Here is a 24898-nt window from a genome sequence, read left to right as displayed (position 1 = left end):
GATTTCTCTCTTAATCACAGCTGAAAACATCCCTACTGAACCATCAGCGTTCACAGATATTAGTGGTACAATGAGGCTAAGTACCCAGATTTTCCTTGCGGGGAGAGCTATGCCTCTCTCCTCTCTACCAAGACAGCAACTCCTACTTACCCTACAGATCCTAGCTCAGGCTTCACATTTTTAGGACGCCTTTCCTGACCCTCTAACTAAATCCAAACTCTGAAGTGCACAAAAATCCCAGCTGCTGACCCCTCCTTTCCAATTCCTCACCTGCCACGCTCCTCCCACCAGAATACTCATGGTTGGCTGGGAAGGGAGTGTTTATTCTGGGAAGCCCGTCATTTCACTTACAAGCCATGAGCTGGATGATGGAGGTTAAAACAAACCTCTCGCCCTGCTTAAGGCGGAAGAGTTGGAGCACGAAGATCAGAAAGGCGATGCAGCAAAGGATGGTGGACAGGATCATGGTGGCCTGGACCGCCTGCACCGTGGAGAAGTCTGTGGGGGAAGGGGCAAGAGTACGCGACTGAGGACCACAGACCACCTGGGCCCCTGGGGAGCACGGCGACAGCTCCAGAGCAGGGATGGTGGGAGCCAGGAGGTCACGAGGCTTCCACTGGCACAGAATGAGCACACGTGCAGCCAGTGGTCATCCCGACACCCACTCTGTCCACTTCACCAGATGAGCCCCAATGTCCTTATCTGGAAAAGGGTGTGAGGACCACCCACTCTGCAGTCCTCCTGGTCTGGGTATTGCCCCCGGATGCCTGGCTCAATGTCGGTTTTTTTTAAGTACAAACTCTCAGATCCTGAAAGATTCTGGATCAAGAGGTTGGAATGGGATGGGTTGGGTGGGGATTGGGGGTCCTGCACCTTATAAAGACCTCCAAAGAGATTCTTAGACATATGGGGCTCATGGGGCTGAGGGACCTTCTGAAAGTGCCCTGTCGATACAAAATACCCTCTAAATATGAGTGTGAGCCTTGTGATTGTTATTCAGGAAAAGGAAAAGTGAGGGTCTTTTCAGATTAGCCTTAGTGAGCAGGGCATGAAAGTTTGGGGCTTGGCACTGGGAAGTTTTAGGGGACAAAGGAGCTGGTCTCGGGTGGAGGGCACTGCATGTAGGAAAGACACAGCTGAGGCTGTGAAGAGGTCACGTGCATGCACTGGAGTCGCCTGTGTGGGTCTCAGTTTCCTCACCTGTAACATGGGGAGAGTAAGAGCTCCACTCCATCAGCAGGGGAAGGTGGAATGCTCGCAGCTATGTGAGGATTCCAGGCAGTGAGTGCACGCTCGTGTGTGTTCTGTTGTGTCTGACTCCTTGTAACCCCATGGACTGTAGCCCTCTGTCCCTGGGATTCTCCAAGCGAGAATACTGGAGTGGACTGCCATTGTTTTTTTCTCCAGGGGATCTTCCTGATCCAGGGATCAAACCCACATCTCCTGCACTGGCAGGTGGGTTCTTTACCACTGAGCCAGCAGGGATGCCAAGGATTCCAGGCAGTGCTGGCAGAAAGGGAGTCCTGTATAAGGGCTGGCTGTTACCACCAGGATGCAGCTGGTGAGGGGCACAGTGCCCAAAGCGGCAAAGGAAAACTTAAGGACAGATCTTTTTTTTCCTTCAGTTTTGCTGGAAACTGACTGAAGGGAAGCATGATTTTTAAGTACTTAATCCACTCTTTGGGCTTCCCGGTGGCTCAGTGGTAAAGAACCTGTCAAGGCAGGAGATGTGGGTTTGATTCCTGCATCGGGAAGATCCCCTGGAGAAAAAAAAATGGCAACCCACTCCAGTATTCTTGCTTGGAGAATCCCATAGACAGAGGAGCCTGGTGGGCTACAGTCCTTGGGGTTGCAAAGAGTCAGACACAACTAAGCATGCATGCACATGTAGAAAAAAATGAACTGTTTTAAAGCAGGTGTCAGGATGCTTTTTCTATAAAGGCTAGACAGTAAATATTTCAGGCTTTGTGGCTATACAGTCCCTTGTTCATTGTCTTGTTTTATTTGGCTTTTTTCTTGTTTTGGTTTTTAACAATGTATTAAAAATATAAAAAACCACTCTTAGCTTATTGAACTGAATCTGGCTGGTGGTTTGACAACCTGTTATTCTAAAGAAAAATAAGGGAATTCCCTGGTGGTCCAGCAGTTAGGACTCTGCATTTCCACTGCAGGTGGCCTGGGTTTGATCCCTGCTTGGGGAACTAAGATCCCACAAGCTATGCTGTGTGGTCAAAAAAAAAAAATTTCTTAATTAAAAAAATAAAAGGTAATAACTTCACATGGGGAAGTGGTACGCAAATGACAGAAGCTTGGAAACGTTGCTTCAGAGCACCGCCAGTGTTGCCAGCTGACCACACACCCTGGCAACGATGAGGCTCCAACAGGGAAAAGTGGCTGTTTCCAGGGTCATGGCTTAGAATGGCAGAGAAACAGACCCAGAGGGGAGGCAGCGTGGATGGCGTCATGTGGCTTAGAAGGCAGGCTTCCAAGCTGGTCATGTCTAGACTGGAATCCTAACTCCATCACTCACTCCTGACGTTGTGACCTTGGGTTTCTGCTGTGTGCCTCAGTTTCCCCATCTTGAAACAGGGCCAGGAGACCACTTATGTGAAGGACTTAGCCCAGCACCTCCCAGTAAACCTTCAGTAAATGATGCCTCCTTTTGGTAGTTTTGCTTTTATTATGAATATTTCCATTGTTGTTGATGGAATGGTAAGATTTTACACCCCAGTGAGCAAGGTCCCTTTGTCCCTAAATGGGATTCTAGGAAAAAAATAAACATAAAAGCAGGATGCTCGTTAAGTCTGAATATCAGGACAATTTATTTTAGTGTGTGTCCCATGTAATATTTGGTACTAAATTATACTAAATTTTTCATTGTTTATCTGAGATATCAAATTTAACTGGCTGTCCAGTGTTTTATCAGCCAAAGTGTCTCTTTTGTCAGTTCTGCAACAGAAAACTGAACCATTCACTCCACAGTGAAGGAGAGGGCTTGACATGTTTTTAGATGCGATTTTCTGTATTTACAAAACGCTTTATTTTTCTGAGGCTTCCCTGGTGGCTCAGTTGGTAAAGAATCCGCATGCAAGGCAGGAAACCCAGATTTGATCCCTGGGCTAGGAAGATCCGCTGGAGACGGGAATGGCTACCTGCTTCAGTATCCTTGCCTGGAGAATCCCATGGACAGAGGAGCCTGGTGGGCTGCAGTCCATGGGTTGCAAAGGGCCGGACACGACTGAGCAGCTTTCACTTCACTATCTTTCTACTGTAGCTCATGTTCCGAGGCAGCGCAGCAGAGCTGCTGCTGTCACCTGCATTGACAGCCGACGTTATTGAGAGTCCGGGCAGCACTCAGGTGACCTGCCCCAGGGAAGGTCACACAGCTCTTAAAGGAGCCAGCTCTTGAGTTTCTGCCCATCAGGCTGCAGAGATGTGGGGAAGTGACACAGATGTCTCTGAGCTATTTAGAGGAGTAGGGAGAAGATTCTAGATGAGGGCTGGAGCTGAGAAGGGGTGAGGGAGGGAAGCTCTGCTCGGTCAAGAGAGAAGAGAAGGGTGGGGCCCAGTGTACTGAAGTTGGTGCCCTCCAGCCTCTGGCTTCCCCCCTGCTTCCTGTCCTCAGCTTATGCTGAGCCTGCTCCCCCTGCCCTGGGCAGCAGCCAGGCCCCTCTGCACAGGCTGAGACCGAAGGAGGGGTGAGGGGTCAGACCACAGCGAAGCCCTTCTCCCGAGGGGTCTTTTTTCACTCAATGCTCTCCCATCAGCTTCACACTCACCTTCAACAGCGTCATTGAGTTCCGTACAGTTCGTATTGTTGACACACACTCTCCAGATGTCTGCAAAAAACTCCTCTCCTACCCACCAGGCCTGGAACACGACAGGAAAACACAGGGAAAGGGTGTTTGTTCATTATGAAAACAAAGGTCTCTAGGGCTTCCCTGGTGGCTCAGTGGTAAAGAATCCAGGTAAAGAATGCAGGAAACACAGGTTCGATCCCTGAGTCAGGAAGATCCCCTGAAGAAGGAAATGTCTACTCACTCTAGTATTCTTGCCTGGGACGTCCCATGGACAGAGAGACCTGGCAGGCTACAGTCTGTGGGGTTGCAAAGAGTCAGATACGACTGAAGTGACTGAACATGCATGCACGTGGCCAAAAAAGTAAATGTTAAAAAATTGTTAAAACTAAATTAAATTTAAAAATTAAGAGAAAAAGAGGTTTGGGGTGGGAATGTCTGTTTCTAACAGGCTCCCAGGTGATACCCATGCCGCTGGGGTGCTGACAGGGAAGGTCCAGGCTCTCCCAGGACTTGGGTGAGGAGGCGAGGCTCAGCTGGTGATGATAAGAGCAGATGGTGGTGAACTCCCCCGGAACGGCAGGGGCGAAGCTGGAGGGGAGGACAGAAAGGATAATATCTCGGGGGGAAGCCTGTTCTGATTCTCCTGCCTTTGGCCCGAGTGCTTCTGTGTCTCTCTGTGTTCCTGTTCCTCTTTGCGCCCAGATGACCTTTCTTCTGGGCTTCCCAGGTGGCACTAGTGGTAAAGAATCGACCTGCCAATGCAGGAGACATAAGGGATGTGGGTTCGATCCCTGGGTCAGGAAGATCCCCTGGAGGAGGGCATGGCAAACCACTCTGGTATTCTTGCCTAGAGAATCCCCATGGACAGAGGAGCCTGGCAGGCTACAATCCATGGGGTCGCAGAGTCAGACACGACCAAAGCAACTTAGCACACATGCATGACCTTCCTTCTGCTTTCCATCCACCCGAAGACTGGAATCTCCCCAACCCACCACCAATCACCCAAGCCATGGTCGGCCACTGAGCTCTCACTACGGGCCCCTCTAACACTGCCAAGTGTAATTTCTAACACATAATAAAGATCGAGTGATTCATCGACTGGTAAAAATGCCCACCTGTGTCTTCTCAGTAAGGCCCAAGGTAACAGAGACACCCATAGGAAAAGCTGGTGCTGTGGCTGATGGCTTTTCTGCCCCTAACGTTCATGTATCCCTTTCACTCTGTCTGGGACCTTTTCAGGATCCCAAGGGCTAGATACAAGAAACAGAAAAAGATTCTAAAAGCATGTTCAACTGTTGGTGGGAATGCAAACTAGTACAGCTGCTATGGAGAACAGTGTGGAGATTTCTTAAAAAAACTGGAATTAGAACTGCCATATGACCCAGCAATCCCACTTCTGGGCATACACACCGAGGAAACCAGATCTGAAAGAGACACGTGCACCCCAATGTTCATCACAGCACTGTTTATAATAGCCAGGACATGGAAGCAACCTAGATGCCCATCAGCAGATGAATGGATAAGGAAGCTGTGGTACATATACACCATGGAATATTACTCAGCCGTTAAAAAGAATTCATTTGAATCAGTTCTAATGAGATGGATGAAACTGGAGCCCATTATACAGAGTGAAGTAAGCCAGAAAGATAAAGACCAATACAGTATACTAACGCATATATATGGAATTTAGAAAGATGGTAATGATAACCCTGTATGCAAAACAGAAAAGGAGACACAGATGTACAGAACAGACTTTTGGACTCTGTGGGAGAAGGCGAGGGTGGGATGTTTCGAGAGAACAGCATAGAGACACGTATAATATCTAGGGTGAAACAGAGCACCAGCCCAGGCTGGATGCATGAGACAAGTGCTCGGGCCTGGTGCACTGGGATGACCCAGAGGAATCGGGTGGAGAGGGAGGTGGGAGGGGGGATCGGGATGGGGAATACATGTAAATCCATGGCTGATTCATGTCATGTATGACAAAAACCACTACAATACTGTAAAGTAATTAGCCTCCAACTAATAAAAATAAATGAAAAAAAGCATGTTCAAAACCATTTGGTTCACATAGAGTGGGCCTTTTGGATAATGGTAGGTTTCCAAGGCTTCAACAAGGTGGTCCCTGCCCTGGCCACTCATGACAGCTCTTCTAGAACCCCAGGAGCCCCAACCCAAACCCAATCATTCATCTCCCTCAGGGCATCTAGAACCAGAGGCCTCTGGAGTGCTTCAAATCCCAGCTCCGCCACTTCCTGACCTGTAAATTCCAGCAGGCACCTTAACTGCCCTAAGGCCCAGGTCCCTCATCATAAAATAGTGCCGGGAGAGGACAGATCTCGTAGACTTGAGGTGATGATCACATGAGATGATCAAAGGACCGAGCGTAGGAGCTCCAGAGTATGCAGCCTCTAAGTGACAGGTCTTATCCTGGTCCATGTTGCTATTATTATTTTGATGATTAACTGACAGGAGTCAATTATATGATTATATGCAGAATGACTTGGAGGCCACTTGTACAGTGCCCTTTCTGGCTTCCTGAGCAGAGTATCTGACTCTAAATTTGTCCACAGTCTGAAGCTATCAGGACTGAAGCCAGGCCTTTGGATCAGGATGTGGGCCATAGGGAACATCTGGTTAAAAGCTTCATTTTTCTGCCGGGGGGATGTAAATCTATGCCATTTTTAATCTTTCATGGGTACGTGGTCAGGGTGGGGAGTGTTCCACTCTGCTGGGAAAGGCATGGTCAGGTGGGCTTGCAACAAGAATCCTGTTGGTTAAGGAGATGTCAGAGGCAACAGGGGCAAAGGTTACCTGGGATGGGTCACCTGAGGGATCTAGGGCAATGGTCCTCAAGCAAGGGTGATTTTGCCTCCCAGGGGACATTTGGCAATGTCTGAAGATATTTTGGGGTGTCACAACTAGGAGCAGGAGTGCTTCTGGAGACCAGGGATGCTGCTAAACACCCTATGATGTGCAAAGCACCCACAACAAAGAAAGTTGTTCAGTCACTAAGTCATGTCCAACTCTTTTCAACCCCTTGGACTGCAGCACGCCAGGCTCTCCTGCCCTTCGCTGTCTCCCGGAGCATCCTCAAAATCATGTCCATTGGGTTGGTGATGTTGTCTAACCTCCCCCTTCTTCTTTTGCCTTCAATCTTTCCCAGCAACAGGGTCTTTTCCAGTGAGTCGGCTCTTTGCATCAGGTGGACAAAGTGTTGAGGTTTCAGCTTCAGCATCAGCCCTTCCAATGAATATTCAGGGTTGATTTCATTTAGGATTGACTGGTTTGATCTTCTTGGTGTCCCAAAATGACAACAGTACTAAAGTTGAGAAAATGACCTGAGGAGAGCTGCATTTAAGCCACATCTACAAAGGGCTTCCTATGGCTAAGGCATCTGAGGGGGACTCAAGGATGAGTGGACCAGGGTCCCTGCCCATCCAGACTTATATATGGGACGCTTCAAACTCCCACACTTCAGTCAAGAGTCCTAGGTCTGGGGCTGAGGAGATAGGTGTGCCTTGGTAGGGTGTGAAGTGAAAAGTCACTCAGTCGTGGCTGATTTTTATAGTCCATGGAATTCTCCAGGCCAGAATACTGGAGTGGGTAGCCTTTCCCTTCTCCGGGGGATCTTCCCAACCCAGGGACCGAACCCACGTGTCCCATATTGCAGGTGGATTCTTTACCAGCTGAGCCACCAGGGAAACCCTTGGTAGGCAGGATAACCCCAAATTATAATCACCTTGTGGGAGTTCTCAACCCTGCTTCTATTGACTCTAGGATCCAGGGGTTCTGGGAAGGTCAGAAGGAAAGGGAACTTACATTGTCAATGGTGGCGACGAAGAGCAAGGCTGCGGACGTGATGTGGAAGATGATGATGAAGGCCAGAAGCACCAACATTTTCAGGGGGCACCGTGGGGCGCAGAGCAGCGTTTAAAGCCCAGAGGAGATGTGCTAAACAGGGTGAAGGAAATTCAAATTTGTCAGTGATAAAGCACTAGGAAAGTGAAAAATTAAACTTTCATGGGATTTTAGAAAAGCTTAAACAGCGCTTCCCATCTTTCCTTTGCCTGGAGACATCACTGGACAAAGTCTGGCATGAGGAGCTGCTCTCTTTTGCATCCAGAGGCCAGATATTCCTCGCGGAGGAGGCAGAGTGAGGATCAATTACAATCGCTAATTCAGAAGAGCACTGCAGTCTTCAAAGCAGCACATCGCGGGCACCAGGGCAGGAAGGAGCCTCTCTGAGTGTGCTCAAATACCGTTTCAGATCCCCTACCCACCAAGCAATGCCGTGGGGACTTCAGAGCACCAGAGTAAGCTCACTGTATGAGTAGCATTATCACAGTCCCTGCTGCCTTGCAGCATAACAAAGCAAAAGTGATCAACTAGGAAAATATTTCCTAAAGACCTATTTATAAAATTAATCCCAAAGGAAGTTGGTGCAGTCACTATGGGAAACAGTATGGAGGTTCCTTAAAAAGCTAGAGTTGCCATGTGATCCAGCAAGCCAGTTCCTGGACACACATCTTTGTATCGAAAAGATCCAAAGAAGAAAGCAAAGAAATTAAGTATTCAAAAGAATGCTTTGAACATCAAAGGACAAAAAGTAACACTTGGGAAAACTGATGAAGTCTTTGAATATTTGTAAAAAAACAGACCATCATGTTGGTCAAACAAAACGAAAATGTCAAGTAAAAATGTCACATCAACTAATCCAGGTGAACGAGTGAATGCTACCAACCCTCCAAATCAATACATGATTCATTCTTCTTTCACTCCAATCATTTGTGACCAGTTACCATTACTAAAATTTTGTAGAACATAAAATTAATTTTTAGTTTCACTTTGAAAAACACAGTCCAAATCAGACCTTGTTTTCACTATTTTATGATATTATAGCACCAGTTTTCAGTGGGTTGATTTTATTTTTTTAACCCTCTCTTTCTCTCCCTCCAAATACCCCATCCCCTCACACATTGTGTTCTGAACCATTTGAGAGTAGGTTGCCTATGCCATCTCTTTGAGAGAGATAAGTTTCATCTAAATTATTTCATCTGATTGATGACTGTCATTTATAAATTTATTGCTACTTCTGTCTTGTGTATTACTTTGGAAAAGATGTACGGCTTCATTACATACTCTGACGTATTGTCTATAGATTATAAGATAAAGTCAAGCATGTATCTGCTGATACTTTTTAAGTGGACCTGTCTTTACACTTAGAAACATCTCTTAATGGCAGGCTTCCCTGGTGGCTCAGATGGTAAAGAATCTGCCTGCAATGCAGGAGACCTGTGACCTGTGTTCAATCCCTACATTGGGAAGATCCCTTGGAGAAAGAAATGCAACCCACTCCAGTATTCTTGTCTGGGAATCCCATGGACAGAAAGGAGCCTGGCGGGCTGCAGTCCACGGGGTCGCAAAGTGTTGGACACGACTGACCGACTCCCACTCACTCACTCCGTCTATGCCATACTTCATGTCTAAATATTTCAGTGCGCCTCTCTGAAAAAACAAGGCCATCGCTGTACATAACACAGCATGATAATCCCCCCAACTTTACATTATATAGTACTTTTATCTCATCTACAGTCCATATTCAAATTTCTCCAATAATCTCAGTAATGGCCTTAGCTATTTTTTTGGTCCAGGGCAAATCCAAGATAATTCATTGCATTTTGTTGTCTTATCTCTTTATGGTTCCTCAGCCTTTCTTGGGAGAAGGCAATGGCACCCCACTCCAGTACTCTTGCCTGGAAAATCCCATGGATGGAGGAGCCTGGTAGGCTGCAGTCCATGGGTTGTGAAGAGTTGGACATGACTGAGCAACTTCACTTTCACTTTTCACTTTCATGCACTGGAGAAGGAAATGGCAACCCACTCCAGTGTTCTTGCCTGGAGAATCCCAGGGATGGGGAGCCTGGTGGGCTGCAGTCTATGGGGTCGCACAGAGTCAGACACGACTGAAGCGACTTAGCAGCAGCAGCAGCAGCAGCCTTTCTTGGCCTTCCTAGCACTGATTAATTAGAGTACTGATCATTTATTTTGTAGAAAGTCTCCTTTTTTCTTTTTTTCTAGAGGCATAGAATACATTGAAACTTAAACAAGAATTTAAATATATTTCCTTTTAAAATTGAAATACAGTTGATTCACAATATTATTTGAGTTTCAAGTATGCAACACAGTGATATGATATTTTTAGAGATTATAGTCCATTTAAAGTTATTACAAAATACTGGCTGTATTCCCTGTGCTGTATAATATATCCTTGCAGCATATTTATTTACTATAATTAAATTTATTTATTTTTAACTGAAGGATAATTGCTCTAAAATATTGTGCTGGTTTCTGCTAAACATCAACATGAATCAGTCATAGCATTTCATGGCAAATAGATGGGGAATCCATGGAAATAGTGACAGACTTGATTTTCTAGGGCTCCAAAATCACTGCAGATGGTGACTGTAGCCGTGAAATTAAAAGATGCTTGCTCCTTGGAAGAAAAGCTATGACCAAACTAGACAGCATATTAAAAAGCAGAGACATTACTCTGCTGACAAAGGTCCATCTAGTCAAAGCTATGGTTTTTCCAGTAGTCATGTATGGGTGTGAGAGTTGGACTATAAAGAAAGCTGAGCACCGAAGAACTGATGCTTTTGACCTGTGGTGTTGGAGAAGACTCTTGAAAGTCCCTTGGACTGCAAGGAGATCCAACCAATCCATCCTAAAGGAAACTAGTCCTGAATATTCATTGGAAGGACTGATGCTGAAACTGAAACTCCAATACTTCAGCCACCTGATGGGAAGAACTGACATTGGAAAAGACTCTGATACTGGGAAAGATTGAAGGCGGGAGGAGAAGGGGACGACAGAGGATGAGATGGTTGGATGGCATCACCAACTCAATGGACGTGAGTTTGAGTAAGCTCCGGGAGTTGGTGATGGACAGGAAATCCTGGCGAGCTGCAGTCCACGGGGTCACAGAGTCAGATACGACTGAGCAACTGAACTGAATGAACTGATACCTATGTCCCCTCCCTCCAGGACCTCCCTCCCACCTCCCTCCCCACCCCACCCCTCTAGGTGGTTACAGAGCCCCGGTTTGAGTTTCCTGAGTCACACAGCAAATTCCTATTGGCTATCTACTTTACATAGGGTAACATACATGTTTCCGTGTTACTTTCTCCATACGCCACCCACTCCTTCCCCTGCACCCACCACCCATGTCCATAAGCCTGTTCTTTACGTCTGTGTCTCCATTACTTCCCTGCAAATAGGTTCATCAGTACATGAAAGTCTCCATTTTTAAATGCTTCCTAATGATTAGATTCAGGGTATGTTCTTTTGGCAAGAATATTACACACTCTTGTGACCTTGGTGTGTTCCACTAGGAGGCATAGGATGTCAGACTGTCCATTATTGGTGATGCTAGCTTTGATTAAGGGGTTCAGGGTCACCAGATTTCTCCATTGTGCACTTTTCCTTTGTAATTAAAAAGTAACTTCTGGGGAGGTATTTTTTAAACTGTGATAAAATGCACATCATTTTAAAATGTACTACTAATGACATTTAGTACATCCACAAGGTTGTACATCCATCACCACTGTCTAGTTCCAGAACACTTCCTCTCCTTGAAAGGAAACCTTGTACCCATTAAGGAGACACTCCCCATTCCTCCCTCCACTCAGCCCCCAGCAACCATTAATCTGCTTTCTGTCTATGGATTTGCTGATTCTGGATATTTCATAAAAAATGAAATGACACAAGATTTGTCCTTTTGTGTCTGGCTTCTTTCATTTGGTAGTATTTTCTAGGTTCATCCCTGTTGTAGCACGTGTAGGGAGATATTTTGGGTCGACCTTAAGATCCAATCTCTCATTAAAATGTCACCCCAATAGTTTGAGCATCCACTGGTATTTCTGAAGTAGAATCACTTAAAATAGGCTTTTTTGGACAAATACCGAATGCTATCACTTACATGTGGAACCTAAAATACAATGCAAATGAACAGATCTACGAAAAAGAAACAGACTCACGGACATAGAGAACACCTTTATGGTTGCCACGGGGTGGGGAGGGCAAGATTGGGAGTTCGGGATTGGCAGATGTAAACTATTGTACATAGAATGGATAGCATACATGTAAGTGATAGCATACATGTATCTATGTATGCTATCTATAGCATAGCATGTAAGTGATAGCATACATAGAGAACAGCCTTGTGGTTGCCATGGGGTGGGGAGGGCAAGATTGGGAGTTTGGGATTGGCAGATGTAAACTATTGTATATAGAATGGATAAACAACAAGGTCCTACTGTGTAGCACAGTGAACTATATCCAGTATCCTGTAATATACCATGATGGAAAAGAAGATGAAGAAAAGTGTATATATATACACATACATATATATAACTGAATCATTTGCTGGATAGCAGAAATTAACACATTGTAAATCAATTATACTTCAATAACATTTTTTAAAAAGAATGAAACAGCCTTTTTCTGACACTAACTCTCCCACTTAGAGAGTTGCACTGCACAACGCCCTCCACCCTTTCTCTGCTCACTCGCAATCATGGGACGCACTGTTCCCTCGCAATCATGGGACGCACTGTTCCCTCATGAGACTGACAAAGGCTCGTGAGCTCACACAGGCACCGCTCTCTGAGACCCAGGACTCATGAGCAATGACCCAGGAGCCGAGTTTCCAGCCGCCATGCTGTGTATGCATCATCACTTGGAAGAACCCAGCGAACCAGCTCACAGATTCTTCCAATTCTTTCAAAAAGGACAAATTCCCCTTTGTTCAGCCCTGCGTCATTCTTAGCTGCCATCCTATGCTGCCTTCAAATAGATGTATTTCTGGCCCTCACAAAAAAACGGGGCATTACCACACTCAATGCCACGTTCCTTCAATATCAGCTGGAAGGCCAAAATGTCAGCATCACAAGCAGTGCCAGTAATTCCAGGGTGATAATAGCTTTACATGTTGTTCAGTTCAGATGGCATAAATACATAAAGACGCATAACTAAACCTTTCTGGAACAGGAAAGAAAGACTTTAACTCTTTCCTAAAGGGTGGAATTCAAATGTTATAGGGCATGACTTTGGATGGTGCACTGACATGGCGTTACATAACAGTGAACCACATAGTAAAAAAGTCCCCATTCTAATCCTTCCAAGTCCATCAAGGAAAAAGACGGTGCTGGCCTGTCCCTGTGGTAGTGGTTCAGTCACTAAGTCAGTCCGACTCTTGTAATCCCATGGACTGCAGCCCACCAGGCTCCTCTGTCCATGGAATTCTCCAGGCAAGAATACTGGAGTGGTTTGCCATTTCCTTCTCAGGGAATCTTCCCAACCCAGGGATCAAACCTGGGTCTCCTGCACTGCAGGCAGATTCTTTACCAACCAAGCTACCAGAGGGAAGCCTATCTCTAACACTTAGCAATTTTCCTTTAAACACAAAGAAAAAGCAGACCTTTGGACTGGCCACAGTGCATAGCTAGCATTTAACAATGTTTTTAGATTTTATTATGCTTATTTTTAACGTTCTTTCTTTTTATAAGAAGTAACAGCATTTATAGTTGTGATAGAAAGTCACCTTTTAAAACAACTTTATTGAAGTTTTAGTGAATCATTTAACAAAAATTATGGGGGAGAATGAATACATGTATATCTATGGCTGAGTCTCTTTGCTGTTCACCTAAAACTATCACAGCATTGTCAATCAGCTATATCCCAACACAAAATTAATAAAAAAATTTTAAAGGAAAATATTATTTAAATAAAAAGGCAGGCAGTCTTCAATGTTAGCAAAAATCCTGGAGATGGTTCTCAAATGCCTAGTGTCTGAGAAGCACTGCTTTAACACCTGGGAGTGATTTCAGTTGTAATCCCAGACATTAGAAATAAGCTCCTACAGAGAAGAGCAAGTTTTTATGAGAGGTTAAGTAAGGTCTTCAGACCAGTGTAAGAGAAAAGTCTAGGGGCATACAAAGGTGGCTACTGATTGGCTTGAACTGTTAAGAGTCCAGGAAAATTAGGGAGAAGAGAAGTAGATGTCACTTACTTAGTTCTCCCCCGTGATGGTGTCTGGAATTCAGATCCCCAGTGAAAAACAAAACGGGGTAAATCAATGACAAAACTTTCAGACCTAAGGCATGGCTTGGTAACCTCACCAGACCCTTTGGAGGCAATTATTCATACCTAGAGAAAACCCATGAACCTTGAAGAGGGACTAAAAAACGACCCTCTGCTCTTGCATCTCTATACCAAAATAAGTCCCCCTTCACCACTAGCCCTGACTCAGTCTTCAAATTCCTTTCCTTTAGGGACACACTTCTCCCAGTTTCCTGTGTATCCTTCCAGAGATATGTGTTAGGTGGGAACACTCATTCCCCACTCCTCTGGTTTCCAGTGTGGAGGGAGCTGCACCAGGGCAACACTCTTGGCCTCAGGTCCCGCCCCCACTCACTCTTTTGATTCTGATTGGAGGGTGCATCAGTGTCCACTTTCTGGATTGGTGGAGCTCAGCTACTGACAGGCTCCCTCACAAGGCTTTTTCTTTGTCCTTCCCCACACCTCCTCCCTAGATAATGAGTGGGTATGTCTGTCCCCCAGAGCCCCAGTTTCCCTTGGCTTGGGGGTCCAGGGCTCAGGGTAGGGGGCAGGGTTGTGGAACTGAGAACACATCCTCCAACCTAGTTTTTCCTCACTTGATAATATCCCTAGAGATCATTTTTTTCCCCCGCATATGAGTCCACCTCATTCTTGCAATGGTTGCCTGGGGTTCTGTTGGGCGGCAGTGCCAACATCTACTCCACTAGTTCCCCAATGATGGCTATTTGGGGCATTTCCAGACTTTTTGCTACTCCAGACTACACTGCCGTGACTATCCTTTAATTATTTCTTTGCATGCTTGCGTTAATGTTTCTGAGGGTCAGATTCTTAGAAGTAGGGGTGTTAAGTCAAAGGAAAATACATTTATTTTACTTTTAATTTTCAACTCAATTCAAATTTAATTTAATTGCAAGCAATACTGCACACGGTGCCAGCCTTGATCTTCAGAGGGTCTTCAAGGAGTATAAAGTACGGGACCAACTGTTCTGTGAGGACCGTGTGGGTGGACAAGCCTTGACATCATGTGTCTTGTTTTGTTTTGTTTTGAGTTAATAGCATCCCTCAATTCCCCTGGAAGTATAATTCTGGCCTATACAGACCAGCCTCTGCCATATCCACGGCTCTCCCCAGCGGTGGTCTCCCCCTCCCATGTTTCATTCCTGCCCTGTGTCTCATGGGCCCTCTCTGGAAATACTGAAGAACAGACAGCTCCATGGGCTAGATGTTGGATGAAGGCTGGCCCACCAAACCTAGGGTGTCACCAAATTTATCTTTGCCATTCACAGGAATTTATTTTCCTTTCCAAAAACATCATATTGAATGCTGATCCCTTATGCCTCCCCTTGTCCCCATGGGCTTCAGCACTCTGCCAGCCGGGCCTGGTCTCAGTTCCTTGGAGCAGGGCTCCCAGGAGCACTGTGTCCCCTCCACCCTCAGCTGGCTCTCTCTCGCAATGTCCAGGTCTCAAGCTAAGCATCCTCTCCCCAGGATCCTGGATCCTGAACACCCAGTAGCCATACCCCTCCAGTATCTATCCCCTGGGTATCCATCCCATCCCCCTGGCTTATTTTCTTTCCTTTTTTTTATTTTTTAAATTATGAAAATATGATAACACATTTACAGGAGACCTGGAAAATACAGAACAAAGTTACATATAGTTCCACTATATATTTGTTTGTTCTAAGTAGATACATTCAGATTTTTAGTTGGAGTTTCAATATCGAATTCTCAGAAATTAACTGAATGAATGTACAGAGAAGTCAAAGAATATCGTGGACCTGAAAAGCATTACGAACCAATTCGACATAATTAAGATTCATACAATTTTCTTCAGAGGATCTTCACTGTCCGAAAGTATCTTATTTGTTCACTCGAGTGTTATCCATTGCCCCTCTGTTCCCTGCTGTGCTCAGCACACAGAAAGCTATCTGCTGTCATTTCTAGAAGTGGTAGAACTATATAATAGCCCTGGGAAAACCCAAAGGCCTGGGTCAAAAGGCAGGAACTGAGGCCAGAAAGGGCTGTAACACACTGAGATCCCATGGCAAGGCAGAGGCAGGAGCAGAACCAGGGAGTGTCCTGGCCCCGACCGCAACTGCCCTTCTGACCTCAGTGGGAGACCCCTCAGAAGGTGCCCAGCAATCTCTCAAGGGATTTTCCCGACCCGGGGATCGAACCTGGGTCTCCCGCATTGCAGGCAGACGCTTTACCCTCTGAGCCTGTCTGAACGTAAAGGTAAATGTACAGTTGGGAGATTGTACTAGTTCAGTTTCTCAAGTTCCTGTCTAGAAATCAAAGTCCCATTATTTGCTGAACTTCTCTTTTTAAAATATCACATATGTGATAATTAAGAGGGAGGAAAAAAGATAACAGAACCAAAGGCATATAATGAAAACCACAGTCTCTGCCCCTACCCCAGTCCTGATCCCCGGAACAATCACTTCCAACCTTTTCAGCTGGTTCTTTTCCCAGTAGTTCCATATGTCCAAACAATATTCATACACTTCTCTTTCCTGATTCATCTATTACAAACATTACAGACTTCCTGAGTTTTTTCATCATCATCACCCTCCACCTTCCTATTTCACCATCCCGATACAGTCTTGTGCGAGCGGGCTAAGTCGCTTAGTTGTGTCCAACTCTTTGCTACCCCATGGACTGTAGCCCTCCAGGCTCTTCTGTCCATAGGGATTTTCCAGGCAAGCATACTGGAGTGGGTTGCCATGCCCTCCCAACCTAGGGATCGAACCTGCATTTCTTATGTCTCCTGCATTGGCAGGTGGGTTCTTTACCACTAGCACCACTTGGGAAGCCAGTCTTTTCATACATCAGTAATTCTCGTTTATGCTATGACCATGTAAATGTCATACACTGCAGAGCCAACTAGTGTACCATGCACCTTTTTCTTAAAAACTCTTCTTTTCCCGAGCATTACTAATTGTCTTTTCCCTGCTTTCTCTGTGGCTCCATCTATGTCCCCCATTTCTTCACTTCTTTCTAAACTTCTCATCACTCCAAGACTTCTACTGCAGAACCCCAGATGCAGAGTAATGCAGGGTTTCAGTTATGGGCCTGTGATTCGACTCCTCCTTTGCAGGATACTATCTCCGGCAGTCCCTCTCTCCCAACTCTGTCCTCTGCTCTCTGCCAGATGCAGCCTCAGCAGCTTCCACTGTCACAGGACAGAGACCAGCAAATCTTCTCCTGTGTCGAGGGCACAGGATGCCAGCATCAAGGTGTGTAGGAGATAAAGCCCCCTGGGGAGGGGGTGGTGCCCAGAGGGGCATCCCACACGAAATGAGACTCCTCATGATTAAAGGTCAAGTCGCAGTTTACAATGTGTATCTTGCGTTGGATCTCTGGGTCAACCCTCTGAAGCTGGCAGAGCAAGGTGTCATTACCCCCATTTTACAGATGAAAGACTGAGGCTCACAAAGGCATCACATGATTCGCCAAAGTTCACAGACTCTAACCCCTCTTTTTCCAACTCTGAATCCAGGACATTTTCCCTGCTACCCACTTTGCTGCCTCCCATGCTTAGGGCTTCATGAAAACAAGGCATGGGGCACAGGCAGCACAAGCCATCCGTTTTAAAACATTAATTTATTTGGCTGGGTTGGGTCTTTGTTGTGGCGCATGGGCTTCTCTCTGGCTGTGGCGTGAGGGCTGAGTACTCGCAGTGCACAGGCTTAGTTGCCCCATGGCACGTGGGGTCTTAGTTCCTGGCCAAGAGTTGAACCCACATCCCCGGCGTTGGACAGCAGATCCTTAACCACTAGCACCGGGAAGTCCCCCAGGTCATCTTTGTATCCTTCCCTTCAGCTGGATTTCCCACAAACTCTGTACGAGGCAGGAGGGATTCTGGAAGGCAGGGTCTCTCTGCCCTGGCCATTAGCTAAAGTTGAGATGTGACTTTGCTAATCAAGAGAGGGCTTGATTAAAAACCATGCTTTAGTTGTCATTTGCACTAAAAATAGAGTTTCTTGCACTTTTAATCCTATTACTTCTTCAGCCCAGCTGAAGCGTGTATTGTCTTTATTGATCTACTCCAAGATTGGTTTGGACTTTAGATAGGAGTTTTTCCTTGAAGGGAATTTATTCAGACACAAGAGAATGGGGTCCGTTCTGTTTTCTAAATTTATCACAATGTGCCTCCTTTCCACCCAAAAACTCAGGAGGGATGTCTCACCTGGATCCCCCACCTTGGTTTAGGCGCCTTGTATGGTGACGTACGTTCAGACTGAATGCCTAACTACTCCCCATTCTACAAAATAGCCATAAAAATAATCACATGAAATAATAGAGAACACAAGATACTAGAACATCAGATTTTTTTTAAGGAAAAAGAATCAGTAGCTGGAATAGAAGGAGCAGCAAATGCGTTTCTTTGAGCAAGAGCAAGTGTCCTCTGGGCATCAGTCCTGGAACGAGGGGGGCGGAGGGGAGAGGCACCGGGAGGCGGAGGTGGGGCCCTGGGGGCTCTGCACCAGCATGGAGTGTGCATGGGTCAGTGAATTTCACGTTCTAGAGGCTGATGGTTTACAAAGCAGAAAGGCTGGGGGTTTGGGATAAGGGACGGTACTCCCAGAAACGTCCCTCCAGACCTCAGGTAACAACCAGGATACACCAGGAACTGGCATCTCCTCAACGCTTCCTGAGCAGAGGGGCCCTCCTGCTGCACCCTGGACCCGGCTTTGCTTGAAACGCGTTTGGGTCTGTGTGTCTTCTGTCTGTGTGTGTGTCTGTATCTGTGTCTGTGTGTGTCTGTATGTCTCTGTGTGTGTGTCTTCTGTCTGTGTGTGTGTCTGTGTGTGTCTGTATGTCTCTGTGTGTGTGTGTATCTGTGTCTGTGTGTGCGTCTGTGTGTGTCTATGTGTGTGTCTGTGTATTTGTGTGTGTGTCTGTGTGTGTCTATGTGTGTGTCTCTGTGTGTGTGTTTCTGTATATGTGTCTGTACGTGTCTGTGTATTCATGTCTGTGTGTGTCTGTATGTCTCTCTGTATGTGTGTCTGTGTGTGTTTGTGTGCCTCTGTGTGTCTCCGTGTCTGCGTCTCTGTGTGTCTCTGTCTCTGTGTGTGTGCTGCACGTCCAGCCCTGGGTGTGAAGAAGTCCTGCTGCTGACTCCCTGCCCCCCCACTCCCCCCAGAAGCACCATCTTATTTGTCGTTGATGTGTGATATCACCAGCAGGGTCTTCGAGGTGAAGAGAGGCCAAGGGAGCTTCCCCAGGGCGATGTGAGTGTCCCCTCCCCTTCTCCTTCACAAAAACACAAGCCCCCACCACAAGGAGCACACACGGCCCTGGCTGCTGCGGCTACAGGAAGCTGCCGAGACCTCGGTCATGACCTGCAGGGGAGCCAGAGGGTGGCGGCTTCCCGCGGGGCGAGAACACTCGTCCACCTGATTCCAACCCCGCCCTCAGAGGTTCTTCCTACCATTTACGCCTCGGCCCATTCTCAGCGGAGCTGCAGCCTCTTCCCAGAATTGCAAGCAAAAGGACAGTCCTGAGTTCCAGAACTTGGCAAAACAGACCGGCGAAGTTTGGTGTCTGAGGTCCCCCAGCCCAGCAGGACTCCGCCCACAGCTCCCGCCCAGCAGGTCGGGGAAGGCCACGTGGCCAGGGGCACCCCCGGGCCCACTCTGAAGCTGGCGGCTCCCCCCCAGACCGGCTGGAGCCCAGCACCCCCACCCCAGCTCCCCTGTCACTCAGAAGGGACGGTGGCTTTGGCCTGTTTTCAGGAAGGCAGAGGTCAGCTCGGCCTCCTGCCCTCGTATCTGGACACCGGCCAGCCTGGGATCGCCAGGCGTCCGAGATGACCTGGGGATGGCGGAAGCCCTTTGGTCCCGGGCGGCCCTGCTCTGTGCTCACTGTGGTCGGGGTTTCTGGGCACAAAGGCAAGCTTGGCTCTGTCCAAATATGGCAACAGGCCGAGGACACTGGGATTTGGCGGGGCTCCAGGGCAGAAGCCGCTGAGGATGGTTCAGTCTGTGCAGGCCTGAACCTTTCAATCCACTGGAATAATGATAACCACGGCGTTGACAATAACGATAGCCAATATTTATTGCCTGGAATGTGACAGGCACTGTTCTAAGCTCATTCTGTGTATCAACTGAGGCATTCTTCACAAAAACAGCTATGATACAGGTGCTATAGTTAGGTAAAGAAAATAAGGCTCAGACAGGTTAAGCACCTTCTAGAAGATTACAAAGCTAGCAGAGGCTGGAGCTGGGATCTGAAGACAGACAACCTGGCAACAGAGAAACTCTAAGTCTTGCCCATCCTAAATCTGAAGTTCTCTTCCCTTTGGGGATCCAGGTATCCTCCAGCCTGATCAAGAGATCCGTCCGAAGTCCTAGGTCCACATGTGGCTTTGGAGGCTGGTCATCATTATCTGCCCTCACTCTGGGATACGCTTTGTGACATATACTGGGGACACGGGAAGCAGGGCACAGAGTCACTCATGAGTCCTCCAGGCTGAAAGCATTCCCCGTCACTGCACACGGGATAAATATCTGTCACTGAAGTGACAGCCCCGTCATAAGGATGGGCAAGGACTAGGATCCAATTTGCAGACGAGAAGTCAAGTTGAGGGCTTCGTCCCCATCATCCAGTTAGCAGGTGGCAGAGTCAAACCCCAGCCTTCAGATCACTAGCCTATCACCCAGTTTTTGGGGGGCTTGTCTTTTTTTCCGATCAGGGATTGAACCCCAGGTCCCTGGCAGTGAAGCATGGAGTCCTAACCCCTGGACTTGCCAGAGAATTCCCCCATTGTTTTTTTAAAATTTATTTATTTTTATTTGAGGGATAATTGCTTTACAATATTGTGTCGGTTTCTGCTATATATCAACATGAATCAGCCATAGGTGCTCTATTGTTTTTAAAAGGAGCAATTAATCAGGCAACCAGTATTCACAGAGTGTCCACCAATTCCTAGGTCCTGGTGACACAAGGGGAGAAAGGCAGGCTCCACAGCTCCTGGGAGCTGCCCAGAAAATAAAGAACAGGACGTATAAATAAATAAGCACGACGTGATGACATGCGTGCTATGAGAACGCAGAGGAAGGGGTGACTAGCCCCATGTTAGGGTGGGGGCAGCATCTGAGGCTTCACGGAAGAAGTGACATCTGGGCTGGGTCTCAGAGGCCGGGCGGCTTGCCAGGCAGAGCCGTGGGGACAGGGTGTTGCAGTCAAAGGGAACAGGATGCTCTGAGGCACAGAAGTATCACCAGAGTGAGCCTGAGAAGAGCTGGGCAGGGCCCCGGGGGTGAGCCAGAACTCCACGCCGGGTGAGAAGCTCGATGGGGCTTGGAAGTTTGTGTGTTACCCTGGAGGCAGTGGGGAGGTGGGGCGGGCTTTGAAGTAGGAAAGGAATAAGACCTGTCTCTAGAAGAAAAACATTTCACGATCAGAAGGAGGAGTGAGGAGGAGGAGAATTGGGGGAAGCTGCTGGAGAAGCCCCGGTGAGAAAAGGACAGGGTCCTTGTACACACTGCTGTATTTAAAATGGATTACCAAAAATAATAATAATAATAATAATAAAAAAATGGATTACCAACAAGGACCTAATGTATGTTGTTGTTTAATCGCTAAGTCGTGTCTGACTCTTTGCGACCCCGTCGACTTGTAACCCAACCAGGCTCCTCCATCCGTGGGATTTCCCAGGCAAAAATACTGGAGTGGGTTGCTATTTCCTTCTCCAGGAGATTTTCCCTGCCCAGGGATCGAACTCGGGCCTCCTGCATTGCAGGCAGACTCTTTACCATCTGAGGCACCAGGGAAGTCCTGCAGGGAACTCTGGTCAATGTTACGTGGCCGCCCGGATGGGAGGGGAGTTTGGGGGAGAATGGATTCATGTATATGTATGGCTGAGTTCCTTCGCTGTTCACCTAAATCTATCATAACACTGTACCCCAATACAAAATTAAACTTTTTAAAAAATTAATTTATAAAATTAAAAAGGAAAAGGAGAGGGTCCAGATAAAGATAAAAACGTGATGGGTGGTGGGTCAGCCAAAGGATTCTGGGGGCTCAGAGTAGATGCTGGCTCTGCTAACGTCCTTGGCTCGGAGCAGTTTGAAGGATGAGGGGAACAGGTCATCGGTGTTAGAAATGTCCAGTTACCAGCAGTGGAGATGCTCCCGGGACAGTTGGAAATATGGGTAGCACCATCACCCAGAGGAAAATAGGAGCTGGGAAAAGAAATCCCCATGCTGTGGGCTGAATGGGAGACACAGCCACCAGTAACTGAAATAGCACCAGGGAGGACCGGCAGGGGGAGGGGAGGGGACGGAACCGACAGCAGAGGGTGGGGCCCTGAAGCCAGGAGGGCAGGAAAAAGGCATCAGGGTGGAAAGTCAGCTCACTGGCAAACTTGTAACCATTTCAGTGAAGTGAACTAGAGCCCTGATTTATTTTCCTCCTCTTAGCACCTTCCCAGTCCAACATTACTTGTAGTTGTCATCTGGGGGTTAACTATCTCCCCGCCAGTGTCAGGGACCCAGCAGATTCTCCAGGTCAGCATTCTCAGCACTTAGAACAGTGCCTCGGTTATAGACGGTGCTCAATAAATGTGCTGAAGGAAGGAAGGAAGAAGGAAGGAAAGAAGGGAGGGGCGAAAGGAGGAGCCAGATTTCAAGGGGCTGTGCTAAGAAGTCAAAAAATGTTAACAAACATTGTAAATCAACTACATTTCAACAGAAATAAACATATTGAAAAATAAGTAAATAAAGAAGTTGAGCCAGACTTTTCCTTCCCGTTTGGCCACACAAGAAGAAAGAAGTATTTATCAAGGCTCTGGAGTCCCTTCCCAAAGAGAAAACTCCAGGCCCAGATGGCTTCACTGGTGAATTCTGTCAAACATTTAAGGAGGAATAATACCAACTCTGGACTTACCTGGTGGCTCAGTGGTAAAGAATCTGCCTGCCAATGCAGGAGACGTGGGTTTGATCCCTGGGTCGGGAAGATCTCTTGAAGAAGGAAATGGCAACCCACTCCAGTATTCTTGCCTGAGAAATCCCATGGACAGAGGAGCCTGGCGGGCTATAGTCCATGGGACTGCAGAGAGTCAGACACTACTTAGAGACTAAGTGTCAGCAACATCAATACCAACTCTAAACACACATTCCAAAAAATCTAAGAGGAGGGAATGGCTCCCAATTCATCCTACGAGGCCTGCAGAGATCACCCTGATCCTCAAACCAGGCAACACATTCCACAACAGGAGAAATACAGACCAAGATTTCTCATGTTCATACGTGCAAAAGGTTTTAACAAAATGTTATTAGCAAATCGAATCCTCTTATTAAGAAGTGGAATCTATTTCCCCACCCACTGAACCTGGGTGATTTCTTTTATCAACAGAAAGCAGCTAAGAGGCCAGTTCTGAGCCCAGGACTCAAAAGGCCTCATGTACTGCCTGTCTTGGCTACCACGGGAGCGAGCCTAGCCTGGCCTGATGGATGGTAGGAGACTGCATGGAGCAGAGATGAGCTTTTCTCCAGCAAGGGGCGCCCAAGATCAGCCAGCTCCTAGCTGTCTCCCAGCTGGCCACAGAGATGTGAGAGAGCCCAGCAGAACCTAGCCCATACTGCCCACCTGCAGAATCATGAACTAAATAAATGTTTTCTCTTTTAAGACATTATGGCCTCTGAGATATTATAGGCTCAGTTCCAGACCACCTCAATAGAGCAAATATCACAATAAAGTGAGTCACGTGATTTTTTTTGTTTCCCAGTGCATATAAAAGTTATATGGGACTTCCCTGGTGGTCCACTGGTTAAGAATCTGCCTGCCAAGGCAGGGGACAGAGGTTTGATCCCTGGTCAGTGAACCAACATCCCACATGCTGCAGGGCAACTAAGCCCGTACACCACGACTACTGAGCGTGTACTCAGAAGCCCGTGTTCCACAATAAGAGAAGTCATTGCGATGAGAAGCCCACGCACCACAACTTGAGAGTAGTCCCTGCTTGCCACAGCTAAAGACAGCCTGTGAAGGCCTGTGGGCAGCAACAAAGACACAGCGCAGCCAAAATAAATAAATATTTAAAAAGGAAGTTTTTTAAAAAGCTATGTTTACACTACACTGTAGTTTATTAAGTGTGCAATAGCATTATGCCTAAAAGAAAAACAATGTAGATGCCTTAATTTTAAAATACTCTACTACAAAAATTGCTGACCGTCATCTGAAGTGAAGTTGCTCAGTCGTGTGTGACTCCTTGCAATCCCATGGACTGTAGGCCACCAGGCTCTTCCGTCCATGGGATTTTCCAGGCAAGAGTACTAGAGTGGGTTGCCATTTCCTTCTCCAGGGGATCTTCCAGACCCAGGGATCGAACCCGGGTCTCCTGCACTACAGACAGACGCTCTACTGCCTGAACCACCAGGGAAGCCCCCATCATCTGAGACTTCAGCAAATCGTGGTCCTAACATCAAAGATCACAGATCACATAACAAATATAGTAACAATGAAAAAGTTTGAAATATGGAGAGAATTATCAAAATGTGACACACACACAGAGTGCGCAAACCCTGCTGGGAAAATGGTGTTGACAGACTTGCTCAGCGTGGGGTGGCCACAAACCTTTAATTTGTAAAAAAAAAAACACAAACAAAACAAAACGCAGAATCTGCAAAGTGCAATCAAGTGAAGGGCAATGAATTGGGATGTGCCTGCACATTTCAGGATGGTTTGTTACACAGCAAGAGCTAACTGATACAAGAGAAACACTATGTTCTTAGATTCAGGGCTCCTCAAAGACAGAAACCATGCCTTACTTATCCCCAGTGCCCAGGGTTACTCAGCAAACACTTGGTGAGTGTCTGCTAATTTGCACAGCTTTGGCAGAAGAGCTAATAACCACCATTCTGCCAATGACTGCTGTCTGACCCCACCAATTAAAGGGCTCCCTGCTGGCTGCTGTCATCCAAGGAGCTCCCTATAATTATGCCACCCAAAACACCCTCACCTCAGCCCAG

General features: G+C 46.9%; 1 protein-coding gene across 1 annotated transcript in view; it reads right to left on the bottom strand.

Annotated features, from left to right (window-relative positions):
- Positions 1-24898, bottom strand: part of EMP2 (epithelial membrane protein 2) — a 44038-nt gene that overhangs the window by 4228 nt on the left and 14912 nt on the right. The window contains exons 2-4 of the mRNA XM_043455587.1: positions 7623-7754; positions 3780-3870; positions 352-498 (exon numbers count right to left, since the gene is read on the bottom strand). Of these exons, the coding sequence (XP_043311522.1) occupies positions 352-498; positions 3780-3870; positions 7623-7700 (316 nt within the window). The 5' untranslated portion in view covers positions 7701-7754. The remainder of the gene's footprint in view (positions 1-351; positions 499-3779; positions 3871-7622; positions 7755-24898) is intronic.

This window comes from Cervus canadensis, chromosome 32 (genome assembly GCF_019320065.1).
Source record: "Cervus canadensis isolate Bull #8, Minnesota chromosome 32, ASM1932006v1, whole genome shotgun sequence".
NCBI classification, from domain to species: Eukaryota; Metazoa; Chordata; class Mammalia; order Artiodactyla; family Cervidae; genus Cervus; species Cervus canadensis.
The sequence above is the reverse complement of the archived record's forward strand: the minus strand, read 5'-3'. Positions and strand labels throughout refer to the sequence as shown.